Source organism: Pan paniscus, chromosome 5, assembly GCF_029289425.2.
Source record: "Pan paniscus chromosome 5, NHGRI_mPanPan1-v2.0_pri, whole genome shotgun sequence".
NCBI classification, from domain to species: Eukaryota; Metazoa; Chordata; class Mammalia; order Primates; family Hominidae; genus Pan; species Pan paniscus.
The window spans coordinates 45,461,295-45,487,578 of NC_073254.2; the positions used below are offsets into that span (position 1 = coordinate 45,461,295).

The 26,284-nt window shown below is 51.9% G+C and overlaps 2 protein-coding genes across 10 annotated transcripts; both read left to right on the forward strand.

Annotated features, from left to right (window-relative positions):
• Window positions 1-7,883: 7,883 nt before the first annotated feature.
• Window positions 7,884-13,818, forward strand: GTF2H4 (general transcription factor IIH subunit 4). Of its 2 annotated transcripts, none has more exons than XM_008959446.3 (14): window positions 7,884-8,114; window positions 8,745-8,884; window positions 9,146-9,250; window positions 9,643-9,774; window positions 10,376-10,472; window positions 10,564-10,652; window positions 10,869-10,980; window positions 11,142-11,210; window positions 11,395-11,478; window positions 11,725-11,857; window positions 12,039-12,169; window positions 12,822-12,869; window positions 13,021-13,099; window positions 13,523-13,818. In XM_008959446.3, exons 2-14 carry the CDS (start codon window positions 8,748-8,750, stop codon window positions 13,693-13,695), a joined length of 1,389 nt encoding a protein of 462 aa, XP_008957694.1. In that variant the 5' UTR covers window positions 7,884-8,114; window positions 8,745-8,747; the 3' UTR covers window positions 13,696-13,818. The 2 variants fall into 2 exon arrangements, with proteins under 2 accessions (XP_008957694.1, XP_008957695.1); XM_008959447.6 differs by having other exon boundaries at window positions 7,898-8,089.
• A 28-nt stretch (window positions 13,819-13,846) lies between these two features.
• VARS2 (valyl-tRNA synthetase 2, mitochondrial) lies at window positions 13,847-26,178 on the forward strand. Of its 8 annotated transcripts, none has more exons than XM_008959451.5 (30): window positions 13,847-14,181; window positions 14,517-14,749; window positions 14,868-14,949; window positions 15,067-15,167; window positions 15,458-15,579; window positions 15,693-15,759; window positions 15,856-15,953; window positions 16,580-16,661; window positions 16,807-16,926; window positions 17,397-17,508; window positions 18,532-18,620; window positions 19,463-19,553; window positions 19,811-19,938; window positions 20,055-20,158; window positions 20,390-20,471; window positions 20,787-20,863; window positions 20,952-21,027; window positions 21,311-21,413; window positions 21,647-21,717; window positions 21,838-21,963; window positions 22,172-22,276; window positions 22,428-22,496; window positions 22,620-22,698; window positions 22,826-22,953; window positions 23,075-23,227; window positions 24,075-24,281; window positions 24,995-25,106; window positions 25,265-25,440; window positions 25,601-25,729; window positions 25,830-26,178. In XM_008959451.5, exons 1-30 carry the CDS (start codon window positions 14,124-14,126, stop codon window positions 25,929-25,931), a joined length of 3,282 nt encoding a protein of 1,093 aa, XP_008957699.4. In that variant the 5' UTR covers window positions 13,847-14,123; the 3' UTR covers window positions 25,932-26,178. The 8 variants fall into 8 exon arrangements, 7 of the variants coding, with proteins under 7 accessions (XP_008957699.4, XP_008957698.4, XP_054969339.2 ...); XM_008959450.5 differs by having other exon boundaries at window positions 13,847-14,056; XM_055113364.2 differs by having other exon boundaries at window positions 13,847-14,056; window positions 16,843-16,926.
• Window positions 26,179-26,284: the final 106 nt, after the last annotated feature.

Genomic DNA, 26,284 nt, shown 5'->3' on the forward strand with positions numbered 1-26,284 from the left:
GAGGCCAGGAGTTCGAGACCAACCTGGCCAACATAGCAAAACCCCATCTCTACTAAAGATACAAAAATTAGCAGGGTGTGGTGGCATGCGCCTGTAATCTCAGCTATTCAGGAGGCTGAGGCAGGAGAATTGCTTAGAACCCGGGAGGTGGGGGTTGCAGTGAGCTGAGATCACACAACTGTGCTCCAGCCTGGGCAACAGAGTGAGACTGTCTCAAAAACAGAACAACAACAACAACAAAACCCATAAAATGTATAGGATTATAAGGGAAACCAATGGAAACAGTTTACCAAAATGCTAAAAAATTATGAAACTAATGTGCTTCTTTTTCATGTATTTAATAACAAGATCTAAAAACAGGTGTAATAAACTGACATTTTCCAAATACTAATGAGCATAAGCCATATTTGAGATTTCTACAACAGTCACAGTGAGACATAAAAGTAGCTGTGGTGTCAATTAGTGACAAGTCACAGGTACTGCTAATACTACTGGTGGTTTTACCCATATTCATAATTGGAGGAAATGCTAAATTTCTATTAGAGGTTAGTAAAAGGTGTAATTTCTTTTTCTTGCCCAAATTCTAGAACCCATCTGGCTCCCCAGGGTCTGGAAATCCCAGGGGAGAATCCCTGGGTTATGCTGATCAAGTGTGCAAATGCCCCACTGGGGGTAGGGGATAGGTTGTTGGAATGGAAACCAGAACCAGAAACCAGAATCAAGAGCCTCAGTTATTTCAGAGGCTTGGAAGGATGAGCTGCAACCACCAAGAGAACAATTAAAGGGTTCAAATTTGGTTGGAAAGAAAAAATCGGCCAGTGGGGTGGCTCATGCCCTGTAATCTCAACACTATGGAAAGCTGAGGTAGGAGGATTTCTTGAGCCTAGGAGTTTGGAACCAGCCTAGGCAACATAGCACACTCTGGCCCCCATTTATACATATATATATAAAATTAGCTGGGCTTAGTGGTGTGCACCAGCAACTCAGGAGGCCAAGGTGGGAGGATAACTTGAGCCCAGGAGGTTGAGGCTGCAGTGAGCCATGATTGCATCACTTCACTCCAGCCTGGGTGACAGAGCAAGACCCTGTCTCAAAAAGAAAATTAAAAGTCAGTTGCAGGGATGGGACAAGGCAGACCCATCTTGATGGCCATTCATGTGAAATAAAAACCCTGGGGTTTTGGTTGATGATATTCACAAAATGAGCCAATTGGATAATGAGGATCACAATAAAGATAAATCAATGTGAAGTTGAATTAATAGGCCCTTTGGGCCTAGGTCCCGAATCTAATAGTCCTGCTAAAACTTACACAGGTCAAACCACTGTGCACTATGATTTAAGTTGTGTACTGATAGGTTAGAGTTTAGAGGCCAGATCCCAGAATAATGAGCGATGGAAGCCACGGCAGTGAGCCTGATAACCCAAATCTCTGAGCCCAGAACTGTCTTTCAAGCAGAAACACCTGGAGTTAATTTTTTTTTTTTTTTTTTTGAGACCTGGTCTCGCTCTGTCACCCAGGCTGGAGTGCCGTGGCGCAATCTCAGCTCACTGCAACCTCCGCCTCCTGGGTTCAAGCGATTCTTCTGCCTCAGCCTCCCACATAGCTGGGATTACAGGTGTGCACCACCACGCCCAGCTAATTTTTTTGTATTTTTAGTAGAGACGGGGTCTCACCATATTGGCCAGGCTGGTCTCAAACTCCTGACCTCGTGATCCGCCCACCTTGGCCTCCCAAGGTGCTGGGATTACAGGCGTGAGCCACCGTGCCCAGCCCCACCTGCAGTTAATTTAAAAGTCAGGCCCTGCTTGTCCAAACCTGCTTCTCCTCCACAGTCTACTGACTCAGTGAATGGCAGCATCATCCTCTTAGCTGCACAAGCCGCACAAGGTGGCATCCCCGAGCTCCTTCTCCCTTACCTTCCACCTCTCAAGTCCAGTCCAGCACAAAACGCTGTTGATTTTGCCTCCCAAATCTCCCTGGAACTTGTCATCTCTGTCTCCGTCGCCCTCCTGGCACATGCTGCCTCCATCTTGCCTGGACTCCTGCAGTGGTCTCCCAGCTGTCACCCAGATCTGCCTCTGCTCCTCTCTGGGTTGTTTTCTGCCCTGCAACCACAGTTATCTTTAAAACACACAAATCTGACCCTAATCCTTCATTTCAAATCCAGCAGTGACTTTTCATTAATCTTAAAATGAAGAACAAAATCCTTCTGGCCAAGGTTGGCCCCCACATACCTCTCCAGCGTCCTCCCCGACCCACTTGCTCTCCTCTGTGGGCCACTGGCCTTCTTTCAGATTCACCCAATGGGCCACAGTACTTCCTGCCACGTGGCCTTCGTGGCATGCTGTTCCCTCACCTGGAACAATGTTCCCTGCAGTCTGTGCCTTATTAACTCCTGCTTGCCCTTCAGCAGTCTTTCCTGACTTCCCCAACCAGGTCAAATTCCCTATTGATAATCTCAGAGGACATGAATCTCTTCTTTGTGGCACTTACTACATGTGTAATTTTACATATCTTTTTATACCTGCCCGTCCCACTAAACTATAAGTTGCACAAGGGCAAAATCTTGGAACACAGGGCTCAGTATTGGTTGAAAGAAAGAATTGTATCAAATATCTGATAGACTAACATAGATTCTACGTAGTTACAGAACTAGAACTAGGATTAATAAGTGAAAGTTACAATAATGATGATAATATATTACTGAGCACCCACTATATACCAGGTATTGAAATTACGACATATTATATCTTACTTAATACAACAATATATGAAGTAGTTAAAATTACTTCGCACAGAGAAGAAAATTCTGTTAGGTTAAGCAACTTGCCCAAAGTAGCAGTCAGTCAACAGTAAAGCCTGTGGGAAGTGGGTCTGTGGGCTCCTGGCTCTCTGTTCCTTTTTTTTTTTGAGACAAAGTCTTGCTCTGTCACCCAGGCTGGAGTTCAGTGGCACTATCTCCGCTCACTGCAACCTCCGCCTTCTGGGTTGAAGCGATTCTCCTGCCTCAGCCTCCTGAGTAGCTGGGATTACAGGCGCCTGCCACCATGCCCGGCTAATTTTTGTATTTTTAGTAGAGACTGCGTTTCACCATGTTGGCCAGGCTGGTCTTGAACTCCTGATGTCGTGATCCACCCTCCTCGGTCTCCCAAAGTGCTGGGATTATAGGTGTGAGCCACCACGCCTGGCCCTGGCTCTCTGTTCTTTCTCTCCAGGATGCTGCCTGAGAGGAGGAGGTCATGAGCTCCCTATCACAGGAATTTTCTTTTTTGAACTACCATGCCCACTAACATGCTGGCCAACACGGTGAAACCCTGTCTGTACTAAAAATACAAAAAAAAATTAGCCAGGTATGGTGGTTCACGCCTGTAATCCCAACTACTTGGAAGGCTGAGGCACAAGAATCGCTTGAATCTGGGAGACAGAGATTGCAGTGAGCCAAGATTGTGCCACTGCATTTGACCTGGGTGACACTGTAAGACTCTGTCCCCTCACCCCCTCCAAAAGAGGTGTGCCTATTTCAATTTTTTTTTTTTTTTTAATTTGAGACAGACTCTCATTTTGTTGCCCAGTCTGGAGTGCAATGGTGTGATCTCAGCTCACTGCAACCTCCACCTCCAGGGCTCAAACAACCCTCCTGCCTCAGCCTCTCAAGTAGCTGGGCCTACAGGCATGCACCCTCATGCCCAGCTAATTTTTTAATTTTTTGTAGAGACAGGGTTTCACCATGTTGCCCAGGCTGGTCTCAAACTTCGGGGCTCAAGTGATCTGCCTGGCTTGGCCTCCCTTCAAAGTGCTGAGATTACAGGCGTGAGCTACTGGACCCGGCCTCAATTTTCAGCAAAAGTGTATGAGTATGCTCCCATACCCTGGTCAACATTGAGGTTGTCAATCCTTAATTTCTTTTTTGCTAAACTTTTATATTTTAATTTTATTTATGTATTTATTTTGAGATAGAGTCTTGCTCTGTTGCCCAGGCTGGAGTGCAGTGGTGTGATCTCGGTTTACTGCAACCTCAGCCTACTGGGTTCAAGTGATTCTCCTGCCTCAGCCTCCCAAGTAGCTGGGATTACAGGCGCCCGCCACTATGTCTGGCTAATTTTTGTATTTTCAGTAGAGACGGGGTTTCACCCGCTCAGGCTAGTCTCGAACTTCTGACCTCAAGTGATCCACCCGCCTCAGCCTCCCAAAGTGTTGAGATTATAGGTGTGAGCCACTGCCTCCGGCCGATTTATTTATTTTTATTTTTATTTATTTATTTTGAGATGGAGTTTCACTCTTGCCCAGGCTGGAGTGCAATGGCGTGGTCTCAGCTCACTGCAACCTCTGCCTCCCGGGTTCAAGTGATTCTCCTGCCTCAGCCTCCCAAGTAGCTGGGATTACAGGTGCCCGCCACTATGTCTGGCTAATTTTTGTATTTTCAGTAGAGACGGGGTTTCACCCGCTCAGGCTAGTCTCGAACTTCTGACCTCAGGTGATCCACCCGCCTCAGCCTCCCAAAGTGTTGAGATTATAAGTGTGAGCCACTGCCTCTGGCCGATTTATTTATTTTTATTTTTATTTATTTATTTATTTTGAGATGGAGTTTCACTCTTGCCCAGGCTGGAGTGCAATGGCGTGGTCTCAGCTCACTGCAACCTCTGCCTCCCGGGTTCAAGTGATTCTCCTGCCTCAGCCTCCCAAGTAGCTGGGATTACAGGCGCCCGTCACCATGCCAGCTAATTTTTGTGTTTTTAGTAGAGACAAGGTTTCTACTAAAATGTTGACCAGGCTAGTCTGGAACTCCTGACCTCAGGTGATCCACCCACCTTGACCTCCCAAAGTGCTGGCATTACAGGTGTGAGCCATGGTGCCTGGCCTACATATTTATTTTTAAGACACAGTCTAATTCTGCGGCCAGGCTGGAGTGCAGTGGTGTAACTGTAGCTCACTACAGCCTTGAACTGCTGGACTCAAGCGATCTTCCTACCTCAGCCTCCTGAGTAGCTAGGACTTCAGGTGTGTGCATACCGAGCTAATTTCTTTTTCTCTTTTCTTTTCTTTTCTTTCTTTCTTTCTTTTTTTTTTTTTTTTTTTTTGAGACAGGGTCTCACTGTATAGCTCAGGCTGAAGTGCAGTGGCATGATCATAGCTCAGTGTAGCCTTGACCTCCTGGGTCCAAACAATCCTCCTGCCTCAGCCTCCTGAGTAGCTGGGACCACAGAACCAGGCCTGGCTAATTTTTTGAATTTTTTTTTTTTTTTTTTTTGAGACAAAGTCTCGCTCTTGTCCCCCAGGCTGGAGTGCAATGGTACGATCTCAGCTCACTACAAACTCCACCTCCCGGGTTCCAGCGATTCTCCTGCCTCAGCCTCCCGAGTAGCTGGGCTTATAGGCGCCTGCCACCACGCCCGGCTAATTTTTGTATTTTTAGGAGAGATGGGTTTCACCATGTTGGCCAGGCTGGTCTCGAATTCCTGATCTCGGGTGATCCACCCACCTCGGCCTCCCAAAGTGTCGGGATTACAGGCGTGAGCCACCGTGCCCAGCCAATTTTTTGATTTTTGAAACATTTCTGATATTCTGTTTAACTTTCTTTTTGCTTTGGCCAATCTTTCTTTCTCTTTCCTTCTTTCCCCCTCCCTAACCCTCCCTTCCTCTCCCCTCCCCAATTCTCCCCTGTCCTCTCCTCTCTTCCCCTCTCCTTTTGGGACAGGGTCTCACACTGTTGCTCAGGCTGGAGTGCAGTGGTGCTATCATTGCTCACTGCAGCCTCAATCTCCTGGGCCCAAGTGATCCTTCTACCTCAGCCTCTCGAGCAGCTGGGACCGCAGGAGAGCACACCACTACACCTAGCTAATTTTTGTTTTGTTTTGTTTTTGTAGCGATAGAGTTTCTGTATGATGCCCAGGCTGGTCTGGAACTCCTGAGCTAAAATGATCCACCTTCTTTGGCCTCCCAAAGTGTTGGGATTATAGGCCTGAGCCACCCCGCCAGGCCTCTTTCTTTTCTTTTTCTTTTCTTCTTCTTCTTTTTTTTTTTTTTAAGCTGCTCCTTGCTGAGCAGGGCTAACTAGTAAGCAGTGGTCTGTCCCAATCTTTCTATTATGTTTCTTTTTCTTATTGCTTTGTAACAGCTTTTTGTATTTTGTTTATTTCATCAACCATTTCTTCCTAGATTGTAAATTGTCTTTCAACCTTACCTAAAGTTTGCCATAAAGAAGCTCTGTCAATTTTTAGCTGTTCTTTGAAGATTTTAAAACATTAATTGCTAAAAAGACAGGGACAACAGAAAACATGGGTGGGCTACAAAATATAACAAAGTCTTGCATAGTCATTACCATTTTGATCCCTGGTTGCTTGCAAATGTGCTTCAAATCCCAGCTTGGGCACTTCCTGTCTGATTGTAGGGATTTTTTTTAAATTTTTTTTTTTTTTTTAAGAGATGGGTGTCTCAGGTTGGGCTCAGTGGCTCATGCCTGTAATCCCAACACTTTGGGAAGCTGAGGCAGGTGGGTCACCTGAGGTCAGGAGTTTGAGACTAGCCTGGCCAACATGTTGAAACCCTATCTCTACTAAAAATACCAGAATTAGCCGGGTGTGGTGGCACACACCTGTAGTCCCAGCTACTTGGGAAGCTGAGGTAAGAGAATCGCTTGAACCCGGGAGGCTGAGGTTGCCGTGAGCTGAGATCATGCAACTGCACTCCAGCCTGGGTGACAGAGTGAGAGACTCCGTTTCAAAAAAAAAAAAAAAAAGAGAGAGAGAGAGAAATGGGGGTCTCACTCTGTCACCCAGGCTGGTGCGATCATAGCTCACTGTAGCCTCAAACTCCTAGTCTCAAGCGATCCTCCTGCCTCAGCCTCCCAAGTAGCTGGGGGTCACAGCTCTGAGCCACCTCGCCAGGCTGCAGGCAAATTTCTTAATCTTGCCGGGCTCCAGTCTTCCAGTCTATAAGGTGGGAATAACAAAATTTGCATATAGGAATTTGGGGAAACGTGTAGTTCTGGGTTTGGGTGAAGACCTCCACCTTTGTAGTAGGTTCATAAATCAAATCAGAGCAAATAGTTGGTGTCTTAAAAACTGTATTTATCTGGGTCTTCTAAGTAAACGGTTTGAGGAGTGGTGGAGGCAGCAATTAAGATTTACTGAGTACTTAGGGTCAAGTAAGGTGCACTGGATCGTGTTAATCGTTAACTCGTGGAAACCGCCCGGAGTGTGTACGCTTTCTTTCTTTTCTTTCCTTTCCTTTTTTTTTTTTTTTTTTTTTGAGGCGGAGTTTCACTCTTGTCGCCCAGGCTGGCGTGTAATGGCATGGTTCTGGCTCACTGCAACTCCGCCTCCAGGGTTCAAGCGATTCACCTGCCTCAGCCTCCCGAGTAGCTGGGATTACAGGTGCCCACCACCACGCCCGGCTAATTTTTGTATTTTTAGTAAAGACGGGGTTTCACCATGTTGGCCAGGATGGTCTCGAACTCCTGACCTCGGGTGATTCGCCGCCTCGGCCTCCCAAAGTGCTAGGATTACAGGCGTGAGTCACCGCGCCCGGCCTGGAGTGTGTATTATCCCAATTTTACGGGGAGTAATTGTGCTCACTCGGCTCACCACCAAGTCGCCATAGCGCGCCTCCGCAAGGAAGCCCTCCAGGCACTTCTACTTTCCCGGACCCGCCTCCCGCTCCAGCCGGTTACACGCGCCGTTAGCAGCGTGGGCGGAGTTGGTTCTGCCTTCGCGGAACCAACTGGTCCAGCTTCTGGTGTCTCCCCTCGCTCAATTAAAAGCCAGCTCCTCTCCTTTCGGCTTCCCCACGGTGCCTTTCGGGATTTGTAGTCAGACGCGCTTCAGCCGGCTCTAAGGAGAGCAAAGGCAAGACTCCAATTCCCAGCATCCCCCGCGCCCGGAGAGTGCAGCGTCTATTCTCATCCTCTTCACTTTTCCACTCCTCCCCTTACCTCCCTTCTCTTCTGAATTCTCCATTCTGGGCTCTTGCCTGTGAAATCTTTCTTTGCTTTCCCCATCTTTTCCTCGCATTTTTTCACCATCTTTCCCTCAATCTCCAGGAGCCAATGCGAGACTTTGGCTCCGATTAAGCGACGGCCCGAGACTCGGGGTGCGCGAGGAGGATCGACAGAGTGGTGAGGGGACCTAGGAGGGCGGGAGTGGCAGAGGTATGAGAGAGAGAGAGGTGAGTGAGAGGCGAAGAGTGAGAGGAAGGCAGGGAGAAGCTAGGAGATCGGAAGGTGTGGGTCAGGGTGAATGACGTGAAGTAGACTTGGGAAGGGAAAAGAGGTGGCTTTAGATTTGGGAAGCATGGAGGGGAGAGGTTACCGCCGTACTTAGCAGAAGTGGGCTAAGAGATAGAAGATAGGAAGGACGGGCAGATTTGGAGCTTATAGACTGGTCTGATCAGGATGGGATGGAAGAGAGAGGTGTGGGCTCAATTTTCTTTGTCCTTGTTTAGCCAAAGATGAGACAAGTCATTGAAATACAAAATGATCTTGCAAACACTGGACAGTTAACAATTCTGTCACTTGGTAATTGAGGGAAGACTGGAGTTGAAGGGCAGAAATAGGGTGAGGAGGCAAGAAAGGGAGGGAGATTGGTCAGGTTTGGGAGAAACCAGAGGAGATGAGTGACATGGGAAAGGAGACCACAGAAAAGGTGGGGTTATTGTGGGGACTGATGGATCTGGAATCAGTTAGAAAGGTCAGGGGTGACACTGGCATGGATGGTGAGGTTGCACTTCTGACGTTTGCATTCCTCAGGTGATGGAGAGCACCCCTTCAAGGGGACTGAACCGAGTACACCTACAATGCAGGAATCTGCAGGAATTCTTAGGGGGCCTGAGCCCTGGGGTATTGGACCGATTGTATGGGCACCCTGCCACATGTCTGGCTGTCTTCAGGTGAGGAGCCCCTTCATGGCAGGGAAATGTAATGGGGTCTGCGGACTGGAATAAAATATCATAGGTAAAAGTGTAGCAGCCTGGAGTCGGGGTGGGGACTGGGGGCGAGGGTTGGAAATTGCTCTAAAGTGTGGAGGCCAAAACAGCAGGACTGGTAAAGTTGTGCTGGAGTGAGATGAGATGTTTGAGAGGTAACTGAGGGCAGAGATGCAGATACAATGCAGCTTCTGATATTAACCTTTGACCTCTGTCCCTGTACAGGGAGCTCCCATCCTTGGCTAAGAACTGGGTGATGCGGATGCTCTTTCTGGAGCAGCCTTTGCCACAGGCTGCTGTAGCTCTGTGGGTAAAGAAGGAATTCAGCAAGTAAGTCTCAGCCAGATACAAATTTCTCAACAGCTACATTTCCCAAACTGCTGTTCCTTGGAGCACTTCCAGGAAGTGTTAATAGATATATCACAAAACTTAAAAATAAATACATTTGGGAAACTCTGCATACTGCCTTTTCCCTTTTATTTATTTCCCAGCTGAGATCTTGCTTTCAAATGTATCCTCCCTCTTAAAGAGTTACGTGTGATATCTGTAATGAGGCTCTGATAAGTAATGCAGTAAAGAATTTGTCTTAAGAGGATACTAATTTCACTCTGTGGAACAGTGTTCCAAGGATCAGCAAGTTCAGAACAGGCAGAGATGGTGGCTTTTATGGGCCTCCTTTTTGTTCTCCAAATACCCTACTCACCTCTCTGCTTCTGTTCCAGGGCTCAGGAGGAAAGTACAGGGCTGCTGAGCGGCCTCCGGATCTGGCACACCCAGCTGCTCCCAGGCGGGCTCCAGGGCCTCATCCTCAACCCCATTTTCCGCCAGAACCTCCGCATTGCCCTTCTGGGTGGGTATGTCACTTCTGTCTCTTCCTAAGCTAGGGCAGGGGAACTGCTGCTTATTAAACCACTAATTAAACTTTGGGAGGGGGAGCTCCTAGGGGCCTTCCCAGAACCTTGTGGTCTCCACGTTGGGAACTCCTTTAGGAGTAAGTTGGACCAGATGTAGTGTGTGGTGTAGGAAATGTCCCCCACTCATGGCCCCTGAGGATAAGGGTGGAAAGATGGCAGAGGGCAGCAAGGAACACAGACAAGGTTCCTTACTCTTTTTTTGTTGTTCTGTTTTGTTTGTTTTTGAGACAGAGTCTCACTCTGTCACCAAGGCCAGAGTGCAGTGGTGTAATCTTGACTCACGGCAGCCTCTACCTCCTGGGTTCAAGTGATTCTCCTGCCTCAGCCTCCTGAGTAGCTGGGATTACAGGCACCCACCACGATGCCAGGCTAATTTTTTGTATTTTTAGTAGAGATGGGGTTTTGCCATGTTGGCCAGGCTGGTCTTGAACTCCTGACCTCAAGTGATCTGCCCATCTCGGCCTCCCAAAGTACAGGGATTACAGGTGTGAGCCACTGCGCCTGGCCAGGGTTCCTTACTCTTGGCCCATCCTGGCCGTAGGGGGAAGGCCTGGTCTGATGACACAAGTCAGCTGGGACCAGACAAGCATGCCCGGGACGTTCCCTCCCTTGACAAGTACGCCGAGGAGCGATGGGAGGTAAGCACTTGGGAGTGTGTGTGTCTCTGCTTGTGCTTCTACTTCCCATGGCCCTTGGGGCATGGTCTCCCTGTTCTCTTCTGTTCTTCAGGTGGTCTTGCACTTCATGGTGGGCTCCCCCAGTGCAGCTGTCAGCCAGGACTTGGCTCAGCTCCTCAGCCAGGCTGGGCTCATGAAGAGGTGAGGAAGCCAGAGGTACAGCAGCTCTCTGCTGTGCCATCTCCTTGGGTCCCTAAGAAATGGTATCTGGGGCTAGTCAAGATCAGAGGACATTAGCTGGAAAAGGCAAGCTGAGTAGAATATAGCCAGAGATACCAAGAAAAAACGTGAGTGGACAAGTGGGGATAGTAGTCTTTCTCTGCATATCACCATCATTGTCCCGGTCTTTGTCTCTAGTACTGAACCTGGAGAGCCACCCTGCATTACTTCTGCTGGCTTCCAGTTCCTGTTGCTGGACACCCCGGCTCAGCTCTGGTACTTTATGTTGCAGTATTTGCAGACAGCCCAGGTGAGGAGGCCGGGGCCACTTACCAGCATGCTCTGCTCCTCTCAGGTCTCACTGAGAGACTCCTGCCTACGGACTGTTCCCTGATTTTCTCTTCTCTGTCCCTTTCTTCCCATTGTCTCCCTCCCATCCCTCCTCCTTTGTCTCTGCCTCTTTCTCCCTAGAGCCGGGGCATGGACCTGGTAGAGATTCTCTCCTTCCTCTTCCAGCTCAGCTTCTCTACTCTGGGCAAGGTAAGCAGGGGGCTGAAAGGTATAGAGATGGGAAGGGGAGAGCAAGTTGTGGGGCAGTAGAGTAGACTGAGAAGATAAGAATGAACACAGAACGAACAGAGATGGAGAAAGAAAGAATGAATGTATGGGGTTGGGGGTGGGTGGGTTGTGTCTTGGACCCCAGCTGGAAACCTCTGTTCCTCAGGATTACTCTGTGGAAGGTATGAGTGATTCTCTGTTGAACTTCCTGCAACATCTGCGTGAGTTTGGGCTTGTTTTCCAGAGGAAGGTATGAGCGCCTAGATAAGTGGCTTCCAGGGAAGAAACAGGGTGGTGTGTTGCCTTTGCCTTTAAAAAGGAGTGGGGTCTTGGGGCAGTAGCAGGAAGCAGTTGCCAGAACTGAATACTTGGGTCTCTGGGGGGAGAGAAGTTGGGGGTTGAGGTTCTGCATCTTGGGAGGGATCTGATATTTCAGGCAGGAAGATGTAAGGCAGTGACTTCTGAGACAAGGCATCTGCCTTTCTATTCTTTTCAGAGGAAATCTCGGCGTTACTACCCCACACGCCTGGCCATCAATCTCTCATCAGGTGTCTCTGGAGCTGGGGGCACTGTGCATCAGCCAGGTTTCATTGTCGTGGAAACCAATTACCGACTGTATGCCTACACGGGTGAGGCGGGACAGAGGGCCCCTGGAAGAGGAGGTTGGGGGTGAGGGAATGCCAGTTTATGTTCGTGTTTACCTGGCAGTCTACAGAGCTCTCTGACATTTCTCATGACACTTGAAAGAAGGGCTTGAGGGAGTCTGGGTGTGGGGGTGCCCTCCTCATCCTCTTTCTATCCCTGGCTCAGAGTCGGAGCTGCAGATTGCCCTCATTGCCCTCTTCTCTGAGATGCTCTATCGGTTCCCCAACATGGTGGTGGCGCAGGTGACCCGGGAGAGTGTGCAGCAGGCAATCGCCAGTGGCATCACAGCCCAGCAGGTATTCCTACTTGGGAGAGGTGGAGCAGGAAGACAGGCTGCACTTGGGCTTTGGGGGACAGGGGGTCACATTATGGAAGGCTAGCTCTGAGTCTGTTATAATAGGTGGTGGTGAGTTGTCTGTGTTTGAAGAGAAATGAAGGCTTTGGGTGTGAGAATAGGTAGACCCTTGAGGGGAAAAAAACATGGAGGGAGGAGGTATAGATCTGGATTTGTGCCTCGGCACTGCCACATCCTAACTGCGTAAACTAGACGTAGTTGTTTTGCCTCTGTGAGCCTCAGTTTCCTCATCTAGTAAATGACAGTTCTTACCTCAGGGTTGCCGGGATAATTCATTGGAAGAATAGGGGCAATGCATTGAGCTCAGCACCTGTCATGCAATAAATGCTAAAAAAAGAAAATAGTAGCTGCTGCTATTTTAAAGAAAGAAAAACAAAACATTACTGGAAAGGGCGAATGTGCCAGAAAAGGAATATCCCATGTTGCTGGGAGCAGCAACGTGGGATAACAGCTGAACTGGGATGGGTGGAGTTGATGACAGGAGTTATGAGTTTTTAGAATAAGCTGATGTTCTAGTGACATTAGGTGACAGCTCAGATGGCTTTCCTGCCTTCTTGCTGGAGCCCTCATGCCATTCTTGTCTGTTTTCCTAGATAATCCATTTCCTAAGGACAAGAGCCCACCCAGTGATGCTCAAACAGGTATAGACAGGCTCCAAGATGTCAGAGGCTGGCAGCTGGTGATGAGATGATGGAAAAGAAAAAGGGGCATCCAAATCTGGGGAAGGAGCAGAGGGCCGGGTTGTCTGGGGCAGTATTCTGAGTCCCGACAGTCAACCCTTGCTCCTTGCAGACACCTGTGCTGCCCCCCACCATCACCGACCAGATCCGGCTCTGGGAGCTGGAAAGGGACAGACTCCGGTTCACTGAGGGTGAGTACGTTCTGGTGGCCAAGTCTTGGTCATTGGCCAGAGAAAGGGCAGACAGTTCAGTCTGCATTTTATTTTTTACTTCATGGACTAGGAGAGAAAAGCTGGCAAGACAGTTTTTTTTTGTTTTGGGGTGAGTCGGTAGTAAACAAATCGTCCCAAATCAATGCACTTTGGATTTGGCTAGGTGAGGGAATAATTCACAGTAATTTGTATTAGGCCTTTCTGAATATGGCTGGATCACACTGGTGTTAAGATGAACCCCTGAGCAGACAAGCATAGAGAATTAGTTTGTAAAATTGCGGTGGGGGCAAGCCCAGACCGCGTCCAGGGCTGCCACCAAGGAGCTGGGGGGATTCCCAATAGGAGCTCCGAGCTTCACTTTCTCGTCTTCTCCCCGCGCCCCTCCCGTCCTGCCGACCCCAGGTGTCCTGTATAACCAGTTCCTGTCGCAAGTGGACTTTGAGCTGCTGCTGGCCCACGCGCGGGAGCTGGGCGTGCTCGTGTTCGAGAACTCGGCCAAGCGGCTCATGGTGGTGACCCCGGCCGGGCACAGCGACGTCAAGCGCTTTTGGAAGCGGCAGAAACACAGCTCCTGAGAGCGCGGGACTTGGACACGGACCTCGGCGGGCGGGACTGGGCGGGGCGGGGCATCAGAACGCAGGTGTTTTTTATTGACGCGTCAGGGCTTTTCTTGTCTAATAAAGTTATGATAGCTAGCAGTGCGGTCCCGGGCGCCTCCCCGTGGGGTTTGCCTTCGCGGCGGACTCGCTCCTCTGGTCTGCAGCCTTTGGACCGGTAGGGAGAGGGTGGGGCCGAAGCCAGCTGCTGCGCATGCGCCGGCCGGGGCCCCGCCCCCATGCGCCGCGCGGCTCCAGGGCCACGTTCCAGGGTCGGGTTTGGTGGATCCCTCAGTCCCTGCCGCCGCGGGGCGCCCTGGGATAGCGGCGGGGCCTCCCGGTGAGCGCGCGCCGGGGCGGCCTCCGGGAAGTGGGAGACGCTGCGGGTCCTGGGCCCAGGCCTTGGGATGGGCGGGAAGGCCTGGCCGCGCCGGGCTGTGGGCACTGCAGGAGGCCCCTGTGCAGGTGGAGATCGCCGCGGCCCTGGCGGGACTCCTTGCTGGCTCTTGGGCGCGCTGATGCCCATCATCTCCCTGAGTTTCTGAGCCCTATCTCTCATGTGTCAGTGGTCACCGCCGAATCCAGACACTCCGGCCTTGTTCCGGAAGAGCCTTGATATCCGTGGCTCCATGGCGCTGTCTGTCAATACCATGCACTCTAGCTCTCAAGGAGGAAAGGTTTTGTGGGAGGGAATAGAGACTTGAAATAACAGACCTGTGATAATTAGAGACGGGAAAGATGGAACAAGGGGAGTGACCCTCCTCCACCACCATATCCTAATGTGCTCTCTCTCTATCCAGAACAGATCTCGGCCCCTTTCCAAACACTCCTGATGCCTCATTTGCCTCTCGCCTCTTTTCGACCACCGTTTTGGGGGCTGAGGCACTCACGGGGCCTCCCCAGGTTTCACTCCGTTTCTACACAGTCGGAGCCCCATGGATCTCCCATCTCCCGGAGGAACCGTGAAGCCAAACAGAAGCGCCTGCGAGAGAAGCAGGCGACTCTGGAGGCTGAGATAGCAGGGGAGAGCAAGGTTAGGGGTCAGACAGCTTGTCCTTGGGTTTCTGAGACTTGGGAGGGGCTGGAGGAGACGGGCTGAAATGCAGTCTGGGGTATACTGGATCCCAGCCTCTTCTGCTTTCTCTTCTCAGTCACCTGCAGAATCCATTAAGGCCTGGAGGCCTAAGGAGTTAGTATTGTATGAAATCCCTACGAAACCCGGTGAAAAGAAAGGTAAGTAGAATAAGTAAGAAGGCCTTTTCTTTCACATATGTGTTGCCCATTTGGCCTGCCGAAATGCAGCCTGGGAACAAGTTCAGTGGTTAGTGGAGCTCTCCTCTGCCTTCACAGATGTCTCTGGGCCCCTGCCTCCTGCATACAGCCCCCGATATGTTGAGGCTGCCTGGTACCCGTGGTGGGTACGAGAGGGCTTCTTCAAACCAGAATATCAGGTTAGTATCTGGCAGGGAGGGGTCCTAAATGGTCTCCAGGACAGAGTGGCCCTTGAATACAACTGGACCTCAGAGTTGAGCTCACATTGTAGACCTTGTCTTCTTTCTGGCTCTGGTGTCTCCAAAGATTTCTCTTGGCAGGTTCCCCCTGGCCAATTCCCTCCTCTCCACTCTCCTCTTATTTGCAGGACAGTTCTTCCTTGAAGTTCTTTCTGTTCTGGAGACAGTAGAGGGTGCTCTTTCCCCAATCCAATTCTCTCTTGCCCCTTTGACTTTTTTTCTTCCTCTAGGCCCGGCTGCCCCAAGCTACAGGGGAGACCTTTTCCATGTGTATCCCACCTCCCAATGTCACTGGCTCCCTGCACATTGGCCACGCACTCACGGTGGCCATACAGGATGCCCTCGTGCGCTGGTGAGAGGGGAGTGGGGGCTGCTTGAGTTCTTGGAAGGGAAATAGGAAGGGCAGGAATGAGTGAGGATAAACATTTAAGCTCAGGGGCTCACAGGAGGGCATTTTTGTTGCAGGCACCGGATGCGTGGGGATCAAGTGCTGTGGGTCCCTGGTTCAGATCATGCAGGAATTGCTACACAAGTATGTCTTTTGTTACCTGTTCCTTTTCTTGGGCAAAAGCAATTTCTTTCCCCAAAGCAACCTGACTCTGTTCATTTGCCCTGAATCCAACTGCAGGCTGTGGTGGAGAAACAACTGTGGAAGGAACGGGGAGTGAGGAGACATGAGCTGAGCCGGGAGGCCTTCCTTAGGGAGGTGTGGCAGTGGAAGGAGGCGTGAGTATGATGGGCAGGACTCGGGGGGCCCGGATGGCAGATTTGGTTTCTTGCCTCCCACCACTATCACTCCTGACTTGTAATCCTTGGCTCTTCCCGACACTGCTCTGACTTCCTCAGAGATGGAAGCTCTGGAGCCTGTTAACATTTGGTGGAGTTTCTAAGCCTTATGTGTGTGGATATTATATATGCATTAGAATATTCGTGTGTGTGTGTGTGTGTGTGTATTTTTATATATATATATTTTTTCTTTCTCTTTACTTACCCAAATTTCTCTTGTCTAAATCTCACCTTCTTCCACTTGCCCATTCCCACCTTTCAATTCCCATGGAATTACCCTCATTCTTCTGGGTCTGTTATCTCATGCCATCTCTGTGAAGCATCCTTGGATTTCCCACAATATGGCTATCCCTCCTCTCTTCCTATAGAATCTTTTGCCTCTTTTAATATCTTAGAAAACCCCATACTGGGTTTGTAAGTCCATTTCTATTAGCCTCTAGAGGCTAGATCAATGCCATCCTCACTTGATTTTCCTCCAACACCTGGCATTGCTGGGGGCATCGCTGGGCCTGGTACATAGGAAGTGCTTGGGAAGTGTTTGCTGACAAGGATCTCTCTGGGCACAGGAAAGGTGGAGAGATCTGTGAGCAGCTGCGAGCTCTGGGTGCCTCCCTGGACTGGGATCGAGAGTGTTTTACCATGGATGTTGTGAGTGTTCTGTGCCTTGGTCCCTGTGAGTGATGGGCGATGTTTAGGGATCTGTGTGGGGCAGGGAGGCAGCAATGCCTGGGTCCCTGAGCAGGGTGATGGGCTGAGAAGTGGCTCTTAGAGGTGGACACTCAGGTCATTCCAGGGCTCCTCAGTGGCTGTGACTGAAGCTTTTGTGCAGCTCTACAAGGCGGGGTTGCTGTACCGGAACCATCAGCTTGTCAACTGGTCATGTGCTTTAAGATCAGCCATCTCAGACATTGAGGTGAGGCGGAGAGAGGGAAGCAGGTTTGTGAGAGCTCTGAGGCAGAGTGGTCAATGATTAAGAGCTCAGACTCTGGAGCCAGGGTGCCTGGATTCAAATCTGATGCCTGCCTGTGACAGCTGTGTGGCTTTTGGCAGGCCGTTTAGTCTCTTTAAGCCTCAGCTTCCTCAGTCTGTAAATTAGAGATGATGGAATGCTTGCATCGTGGGGGTGTTGTAAAAATTAAATGAGAATTCACATAGGTGCTTGGCAAGATACCTGGCCATGGCTTAAGTGCTCAGCGAACATTTATTAGAAGTGTGACTGCACGAGCATTGGGTGAGGGCAGAGGGAGGTAGCTCCCGAATCCTCCAAATGGCTTTTAGATGGATTGCAGGGAGGCTGGGCAGATGGATGAGTGGCAGAGTGAAGCCTGGGCATGAGCCTTGCAGAAAGGCTGCCCTCTGACCCAGCTTTCTCGGTGCCTCCAGGTGGAGAACCGGCCCCTGCCTGGCCACACACAGCTTCGACTGCCTGGCTGCCCCACCCCCGTGTCTTTTGGCCTCCTATTTTCTATTGCCTTCCCGGTGGATGGAGAGCCTGGTGAGCATAGTACTCTGCAGGGTCACCCGTTTACCTCCCTTTTTCCTGTTTTCTGGAGCCCATGTTGGGCTGCTAGGAACCCATCAGTCCAACTCTCACATGAACCTTGGTAGTGTTCACCTCAGCGTGGGCACTTACCCAGTGTCTTCTGGGGGATGTACAAAAAGTGCATGTGGTCACTGCCCTTTGAGAGTGTGGTGCGATTCTTCAGGAGTGCGCTACCCAGGAAAGAGATGAGTTCTAAGGTATGTTTTGTTTTGTTTGTTTGTTTCTTTTTTTTGAGACAGAGTCTCACTCTGTCACCCAGGCTGCAGTGCAATGGCACGATCTCGGCTCCTGCAACCTCTGCTTCCCAGGTTCAAGCGATTCTCCTGTCTCAGCCTCCTGAGTAGCTGGGATTACAGGCGCGTGCCACCAGGCCTGGGTAATTTTTGTATTTTTAGTAGAGACGGGGTTTCACCATGTTGGTCAGGTTGGTCTCGAACTCCTGACCTCGTGATCTGCCCACCTCAGCCTCCCAAAGTGCTGGGATTATGGGCGTGACCCACTGCACCCGGCCTCTAAGGTGTGGTTTTTACGGTAAATGTTCTGAAGAGCTCAGAGAAAGGGAAGACAGATGAGCTGGAATTGTCAGTGGAAGCTTCTTGTAGGAGGAGCTGGTGCTCCCCCTGAGGAATGTACAGCATTTGTGATTAGGACACTGAGAATCCCCAGTGTCCTCTGGGCACCCAGCAAGAATTCTATTATAGTTGCTTTAATTAATGCTGCCCCCATTTCTTCCATGCAAATTATCAGGGAATTCTTTAGCACCAGAGACCCTCTCAGACCTCTGGTCATCAGCTTATGGGAAACCCTGGGTTCCTATAAACACTGCTCCTACTTTTTTCTAGTCACTCCTGGGGGCCTCTTCCACCTTGACTACTCCCTGCCCCTTCCCCTTTCCAGTTCTACTGCCTTTAGCTATGTTGGCAGTGAGAGGTGAGGATGATGACCAGCTGTAAGTGTTTAAATGTTTATCTTCAGATGCAGAGGTTGTGGTAGGAACCACAAGGCCAGAGACGCTGCCTGGAGATGTGGCTGTGGCCGTTCATCCAGACGACTCGCGATACACAGTAATACCCAGTGCGCTCCTGCACTCTGGCCCGCCCCGCCCATGGCCTTCTCTTCTCTTGGGTTTTAAATGGTGGCTCTTTCTCTCTTGCTTCTACTTCCTTTTCCTGGGACTTCTCTCAGTGGTTCTGATTGGACTCCCTCCTCTTCTTATAGTTTTCCTGTAGCTCAGGGGTTGACAAACTGGCCCATGGTCCTAATCCAGCTTGCGGCCTTTTTTTTTGAGACAGAGTCTCGCTCTGTCACCAAGGCTGGAGGGCAGTGGTGTGATCTTGGCTCACTGCAACCTCCACCTCCCGGGTTCAAGCAATTCTCCTGCCTCAGCCTCCTGAGTAGCTGGGAGCGTGGCACCACGCCCAGCACGTGCCACCACACCCAGCTAATTTTTTGTATTTTTACAAAAATCAGTAATTAATTTTTTTTAAGTAATGTAATTTTTAAGTAATGTTATTTAGTAGAGACGGAGTGTCACTGTGTTAGCCAGGATAGTCTCGATCTCCTGACCTCGTGATCTGCCCACCTCGGCCTCCCAAAGTGCTGGGATTACAGGCGTGAGCCACCGCGCCTGGCCGCTTGCAGCCTTTATATTATCTATGGCTGCTATTATATACCCTCTCCAGCTCTGCTGCAGTGGCATAATAGAGTAATTGTGCCGAGAATGAATTTGTCTCTAGGCCCAAAAGCCTAAAATATCTACATTCTGGCCCCTTAAGAGTTTGCTGACCTTGCTCTAGCTTGCTACTTTCCACTTTCTACCTTCTTATTCCTGGGGTTCTCACGCCCCAGCCCAGACCCTTCCAACCCTCACAGGTGCCTGTCCTTGATCCCTCTCCCTTCCCTTCAGCATCTACACGGGCGACAGCTTCGTCACCCCTTGATGGGGCAGCCTCTTCCCCTCATCACAGACTATGCTGTTCAGCCACATGTGGGCACGGGTGAGTGGAAGTCAGGGGAGGGAGAGAAAGTTGGGGGTCCTGGAGGAGAGGGGAGGGAACCAGGAGGAAGAGGAAGGTGGGAGTGGGAGATCCTCATATAGGGTGGTCTGAGTGGGGAATGGGAGGGAGGCACAGACAGAGAAAGTCGCAGGGGCTGGGGCGGTGCAGGTGATGGGGCGGTGCAGGTGATGATGATACATCTGGAAAAGCAAAAGCCAAGGTCAGGTTCAGTACTCACCATGGCTGTGCTCCCCAAGGGGCAGTGAAGGTGACTCCAGCTCACAGTCCTGCCGATGCTGAGATGGGGGCCCGACATGGCTTGAGCCCCTTGAATGTCATTGCGGAGGATGGGACCATGACCTCCCTCTGCGGGGACTGGCTGCAGGTGGTACCACCCTATGTTACCCCATCCTTTGGGGGCTCTCTGTCCCCCTAATCCTCCTCCTAGTTTCTTATTTCTCTAGAGGCCTTCAGTCTTTACTCTTGCTGCTTTTTCTCCAGGGTCTTCACCGGTTTGTGGCCCGGGAAAAGATAATGTCTGTGCTGAGTGAACGGGGCCTGTTCCGGGGCCTCCAGAACCACCCCATGGTACTGCCCATCTGCAGGTAACCTCATTTTAACTCCTTTACTAAGGGCTACCCCAAAAGGGAATGTATGGAGCTTAAGGGTGACAATAGGATGGGCTCTGCACCCCTCCGTTAGAATACGAGCTCCGTGTCGGTTTTATTCACTATTGTATCCTCAGTACCAAGGGCCTGGCATGGCATGGGGTCTTGTGCCCCTGGGAGAAGTCACAGGGCCGGAAGAGCAGTGGACTCACCCTGTCTCCCTTTCAGCCGTTCTGGGGATGTGATAGAATACCTGCTGAAGAACCAGTGGTTTGTCCGCTGCCAGGAAATGGGGGCCCGAGCTGCCAAGGTGAGGCTGCAGTATAGGAAGGACTGGGGCCAGGGGTTGGGGGAGCTCCCTGAGAATTGGAATGAAGAAATGGGAAGCAGGAGACCTCCTGCCCTGAAGACCTCTCCAGCTGTGGTAAGTGAGAGGATGTGTGGGATGGAGGCTGGGCAGCCCAGCAAGGGCTGGCTCATATCCTTACTCAAGCCCAGAATCTTGGCAAGAGGCTTGGGAGGTCCTTTCTGAGTTTTAAAATGACCTCAGAGGCCACTCGTCCTATCTGTGGAGGTGCGGCCGTGCAGGAAGGGCAACATTGTCTAGAGTCCCCTTTCTCTCCAGGCTGTGGAGTCGGGGGCCCTGGAGCTCAGTCCCTCCTTCCACCAGAAGAATTGGCAGCACTGGTTTTCCCATATTGGGTAAGGGTAGGGTAAGGGGAGCTCTTGTGGAGATGGGGAGGGGGGACTGACTGGTTATTCTAAGACTTCACGAATGTCCTCCCGGCAGGGACTGGTGTGTCTCCCGGCAGCTGTGGTGGGGCCATCAGATTCCAGCCTACCTGGTTGTAGAGGACCATGCGCAGGTGGGTAGGAAGAAGCACCCGGAGGGCCGAGTGTGGCGCAGAGCACCTAGCCCAGGAGTCAGAGCTCCGCAGGGCCAAGTCCCGCTCCTGCCTGGTCATGTGCTTCATGCTCATAGTCATGTAACCTTCTGCGCGATCAAGGCTCCCTGAAGTGGCATTTCTTTATCTCACCCCTGGAGGAACCTGGCCACTCTAAGACCACATGAGGACGTGAAAACCAAGTGACATTTACACCTGTCAGCTGTTCTTCCTCACTCTCCCCAACCCCTTCCTACTTTTGCAGGGAGAAGAGGACTGTTGGGTGGTTGGGCGGTCAGAGGCTGAGGCCAGAGAGGTAGCAGCGGAACTGACAGGGAGGCCAGGGGCAGAGCTGACCCTGGAGAGGGGTGAGTGCCTGAGCTGGGGAGGGATGTACAGGGGAGCGGGGGCCTGGGCATCTGGGCCTTTGAGGGGAACAGATCCCAAGATACAGAAGGTAGGGTCAGGAAAGTTGGGAATGGAGCCAAAGGGGACAGCCCTGGTCTCTGGGGGTGGGGGTTGGCCTAGAATGGTGGCAGCAGTGGTCTGAGGTCCTAGAAGCCAAGGTTCCAACTGTCCCCATTCTTTTTCTGTTTCCCAGATCCTGATGTCCTAGACACATGGTTTTCTTCTGCCCTGTTCCCCTTTTCTGCCCTGGGCTGGCCCCAAGAGGTGAGGTGGGTTGAGAGGGCGAAAGTGAAGGGGAAACGATAAGGAAGGGATGGCTGGGCCCCCACAGAGGCTTGAGGGGGGCCCGGGGCCTGGGCCTCTTACTGCTCCTCTTCCCCCTAGACCCCAGACCTTGCTCGTTTCTACCCCCTGTCACTTTTGGAAACGGGCAGTGACCTTCTGCTGTTCTGGGTGGGCCGCATGGTCATGTTGGGGACCCAGCTCACAGGGCAGCTGCCCTTCAGCAAGGTAAGAGCCCTTCAGTGCCCTGCCGCTTTCTGTGACCCCAGTGTTCCCCAAACCTTGTCCTCCCTTCTAACCCCTAATGTGGTCCTTTCCACGTTGCTGATTCCTTTTCCCTAATTCACTTCCTACCCTACCCCCAAAAGTATGGAGGCCAGAGATCCCAAGGCACCTCCAAGGAAACCCCCCTCTGCTGACCCCTCCCTGCCCCCAGGTGCTTCTTCATCCCATGGTTCGGGACAGGCAGGGCCGGAAGATGAGCAAGTCCCTGGGGAATGTGCTGGACCCAAGAGACATCATCAGTGGGGTGGAGATGCAGGTGAGGACGAAGCACCCACTAGAGGGACAAGGTTTGCAGGGTTTGCAGGAGAGAGGAAGGCAGGCTGAGGGAGGAGTGAGGCCAGCAGGTGTGACCCTTGTAGAGGCAGGGCCTTCGACCTGGGTCGTGAATTGCCCCCTTCCATCCCCAGGTGCTGCAGGAAAAGCTGAGAAGCGGAAATTTGGACCCTGCAGAGCTGGCCATTGTGGCTGCAGCACAGGTGAGCCATCGCTGCCTGCCCCCCACCAGCTCTAGCTCACCACCTCTGGCTTCCTCTGCAACCCAGGTCCTGGCCCTGCAGCCACAAAGGCATCTGCCACCCTTCTTCTTCCTCTGGTTGCAGAAAAAGGACTTTCCTCACGGGATCCCTGAGTGTGGGACAGATGCCCTGAGATTCACACTCTGCTCCCATGGAGTTCAGGGTAAGCCTGGGCGAGGGGTGTCGGGGTGAGCAGAGGGCAGCGGGCACCTGTGCAGGGGCAGGGCAGGGGCAGGACTTCTGGTGCTACTGCCACCTACATGCAGACTACCTCGATTCTCCCCTTCCAGTGGGCGACTTGCACCTGTCAGTCTCTGAGGTCCAGAGCTGCCGACATTTCTGCAACAAGATCTGGAATGCTCTTCGCTTTATCCTCAATGCTTTAGGGGAGAAATTTGTGCCACAGCCTGCTGAGGAGGTAAGAGAAAACAGAGGTGCTTGGGAGTAGGGTAGTCAGGTGTCAGAGGGCCAAGGTGGCATCTGGAAGGAAAGGAGGCAGGGGAGGGGGAGTCAGGCCATCCTGCCCCTTCTGCCTGCAGCTGTCTCCCTCCTCCCCGATGGATGCCTGGATCTTGAGCCGCCTTGCCCTGGCTGCCCAGGAGTGTGAGCGGGGCTTCCTCACCCGAGAGCTCTCGCTCGTCACTCATGCCCTGCACCACTTCTGGCTTCACAACCTCTGTGACGTCTACCTGGTGAGTGAGACTGGGGGAGGCTTGGTATTCCCATGCCTGCTTCTAATTCCTCCGGAAATTTCCAAGGCAGAGAGCTCTGGAGTTAATAAGTTCCCAATTGTCCCCTCAGTTAGGAGAGGAGAGGAGACGAGGGAGTCTCAGTTCCCCTCTTCCTGGGACTGGTTTTGGCAGTGCAGCCCAGGCACTGTTGCCTGCCTGTCACCTGGGGAGAGGAGGAGGAGGGAGACTTCTAGAAATGTCTGACAAGTCGGTGTCAGAAGGCAGAGGGGAATTTTTTCAGTCCCTGTAGTTGCTGAGTTTGGCCCATGGGCAGGCTGCGTGCTGAGAGAGGCCTGGGAGGGACTAGCAGCGGTCTTTAGACCAGGGGTTCTCACGGTGTCCTACGTCCAAAGCACCTGGAGGGCTTGTTGACCGTGGATCCCCCCCGACAACTGCCACCCCAGAGTGGCTCCTTTAGCAGGTTGGGGTGGGGGTGGGTGGTGTAATGAATATTCATTTGTTGTCCCAAGTGGTGCTGCTGCTGCTGGCTGTGGACCACTGCCCTAGCTCAGCCTTTTAAAAACCTCTGTCCCCTGTTGATAAGCAAAAAACTCAATGATTTTTTTCCCTAAACTACATGTTTCCCTGGAAATCCTGTCCCTGTGTACTGCAGAGAATTGCTGTCCTGGAGTCCCCTTCTTTGTGCTGAGTGTGTCCTGGGACTGTGGATCATATCAGAAGTGCTAAGTGCTTCTGCCTGTCCCTCTCTCCCAGGACCCATGGCCTGCCCCGCTGGCAGGTAGCAGTGGCTGTAGGGAGGAGGGCTGTGGCCCTGGACCTGTCCTCTGACCATTGGCTTCCTCTCCAGGAGGCTGTGAAGCCCGTGCTGTGGCACTCGCCCCGCCCCCTGGGGCCCCCTCAGGTCCTGTTCTCCTGCGCTGACCTCGGCCTCCGCCTCCTGGCCCCACTGATGCCCTTCCTGGCTGAAGAGCTCTGGCAGAGGCTGCCCCCCAGGGCTGGTTGCCCCCCTGCCCCCAGCATCTCGGTTGCCCCCTACCCCAGCGCCTGCAGCTTGGTGAGTCCCAAGCACCTTGGAGTGGGTCTGCGGGTGAATGGGGGGGAGCGCCTTCTGAAGGGGTTTGCTGCAGGGGGCTCATCTGCAGGAATGGTTCGTACTTTACTGTGGAGCCCTGGGGAGGATGGATTGTTCCTGCAGGGTTGCTGCGATGGCCCTAGGGTCTTGAGGGACAGTGTTAGCATAGTGCTCAAGAGCAGGACTCTGTTGCTAGACTGCTATTTTTGAGCTGTGTGATCGAGCCTCAGTTTCCCCCATGTTTAAACTAGGAACAGTAATAGTATATGTTATGGTTGTGATGAGGGTTGGATAAGTTAGTAATAGGGTGTCCCCAAAACCTCAGTGCAGCTTTAATAACTTCAGAAGGATAAATGCTATGAACTCACCCAAAAGTTATTTTAAAATTTAACTATTTAAATTGATACTTATTTGGTTTTGAGTTTTGACTAATTCATTTTAAATTCTAATTTATTTTTGGTTGGCCATTTCAATCACAGCAACTAAACAGGCATCAAACACTGATCATCTAAAACCTCTTAAATGACGCCTCACTTTTTGTCATGTTCCTTGAGATAGTGGATTTTCTGTGGTGCTGAGGACAGATCTCATTGCCCTAAGGAGATGGGGTGGATGGGTCGAGAAGAGAGCCAGCAGGGTTGGTACTGAGTCTCCCAGGAGCCCCTTTGCCAACTCTGGGTCCCCCCCATTGCCAGGAGCACTGGCGCCAGCCAGAGCTGGAGCGGCGCTTCTCCCGGGTCCAAGAGGTCGTGCAGGTGCTAAGGGCTCTCCGAGCCACGTACCAGCTCACCAAAGCCCGGCCCCGAGGTGAGGCAAGGCGGGTCCTGGGCTCGGATCCCTGCAGGAAAAGGGGGCTGGTGGGGAAAAGAGGAGAGCCTGAAGGGCAGACTCCCCCATTAGGAGGTGCAGGGTAGGAAGGGAGGCAGGAGCTGAGGCCTTGCCCCTGACAGTTTCTTTCTTTCCAGTGCTGCTGCAGAGCTCAGAGCCTGGGGACCAGGGCCTCTTCGAGGCCTTCTTGGAGCCCCTGGGCACCCTGGGCTACTGTGGGGCTGTGGGCCTGTTACCCCCAGGCGCAGCAGCTCCCTCCGGCTGGGCCCAGGCTCCACTCAGTGACACGGCTCAAGTCTACATGGAGCTGCAGGTGACCAGAGGGGATGGGGAGGGTTAGGGAAGGCTTGGGAAGCATGCTGGGAGGAAGGGAGGGGCTGGGCTCTATAAAGTAGGGGAAAGGACCTTCTAATGGAGGATGGAGGCCTGGCAGCAGGCGGATGTCTGAGCCTTTTCTCCCTGTTCTTCCCCAGGGCCTGGTGGACCCGCAGATCCAGCTACCTCTGTTAGCCGCCCGAAGGTACAAGTTGCAGAAGCAGCTTGATAGCCTCACAGCCAGGACCCCATCAGAAGGGGAGGCAGGGACTCAGAGGCAACAAAAGGTAAGGCTGAAGGAGGCCCCCAGAAGGCTCCACCCCTGAGGGAATGTGGGCCAGGAGGGGCCTCATTCCTGGATCCTCACCTCCTTTTCTCCTCGTCCAGCTTTCTTCCCTCCAGCTGGAATTGTCAAAACTGGACAAGGCAGCCTCTCACCTCCGGCAGCTGATGGATGAGCCTCCAGCCCCAGGGAGCCCGGAGCTCTAACTCATCATCCCCATCAGTTTTCCTCCCTCTCAGACCTGTCTTTGAGGACAAACAGATTTGTCAGCTGTGAGGGTGCAGTGGGATGTCAGAGACTGTGGTCCATCGCCTTCATTGTGTAAATGAGGACACAGACTGACTTGGTCGCAGTGACTGTGGTGTCCTTGAGATGCTCACATTACTGCCCAGCCTGCCTCTCACCTGGAAGTCTGGGAATGAGGAGATTGAGATAAACTTTTGAAATCCCAAACATGTCTGTTTATGGCTCTTTGGTCCCCTTTGCTCCCAGTGGTGACTTTTGTGCTTCTGAGTTGTCCCCTGAGAGCTTGGTCTGGGAAAAGAGGAGGAGGGGTCCT

Excerpts from the sequence above, each read along its gene's own strand:
- VARS2 (XM_008959451.5), top strand. The coding sequence starts at position 14,124 with ATGGGCGGGAAGGCCTGGCCGCGCCGGGCTGTGGGCACTGCAGGAGGC. Across the intron at positions 21,964-22,171 it reads GGCAGCTGCCCTTCAGCAAG|GTGCTTCTTCATCCCATGGT; the intron begins GTAAGAGCCCTT and ends CCCTGCCCCCAG. Across the intron at positions 25,107-25,264 it reads CACCAAAGCCCGGCCCCGAG|TGCTGCTGCAGAGCTCAGAG; the intron begins GTGAGGCAAGGC and ends CTTTCTTTCCAG.
- GTF2H4 (XM_008959446.3), top strand. The coding sequence starts at position 8,748 with ATGGAGAGCACCCCTTCAAGGGGACTGAACCGAGTACACCTACAATGC. Across the intron at positions 11,858-12,038 it reads CCGACTGTATGCCTACACGG|AGTCGGAGCTGCAGATTGCC; the intron begins GTGAGGCGGGAC and ends TCCCTGGCTCAG. Across the intron at positions 12,870-13,020 it reads ACCCAGTGATGCTCAAACAG|ACACCTGTGCTGCCCCCCAC; the intron begins GTATAGACAGGC and ends TGCTCCTTGCAG.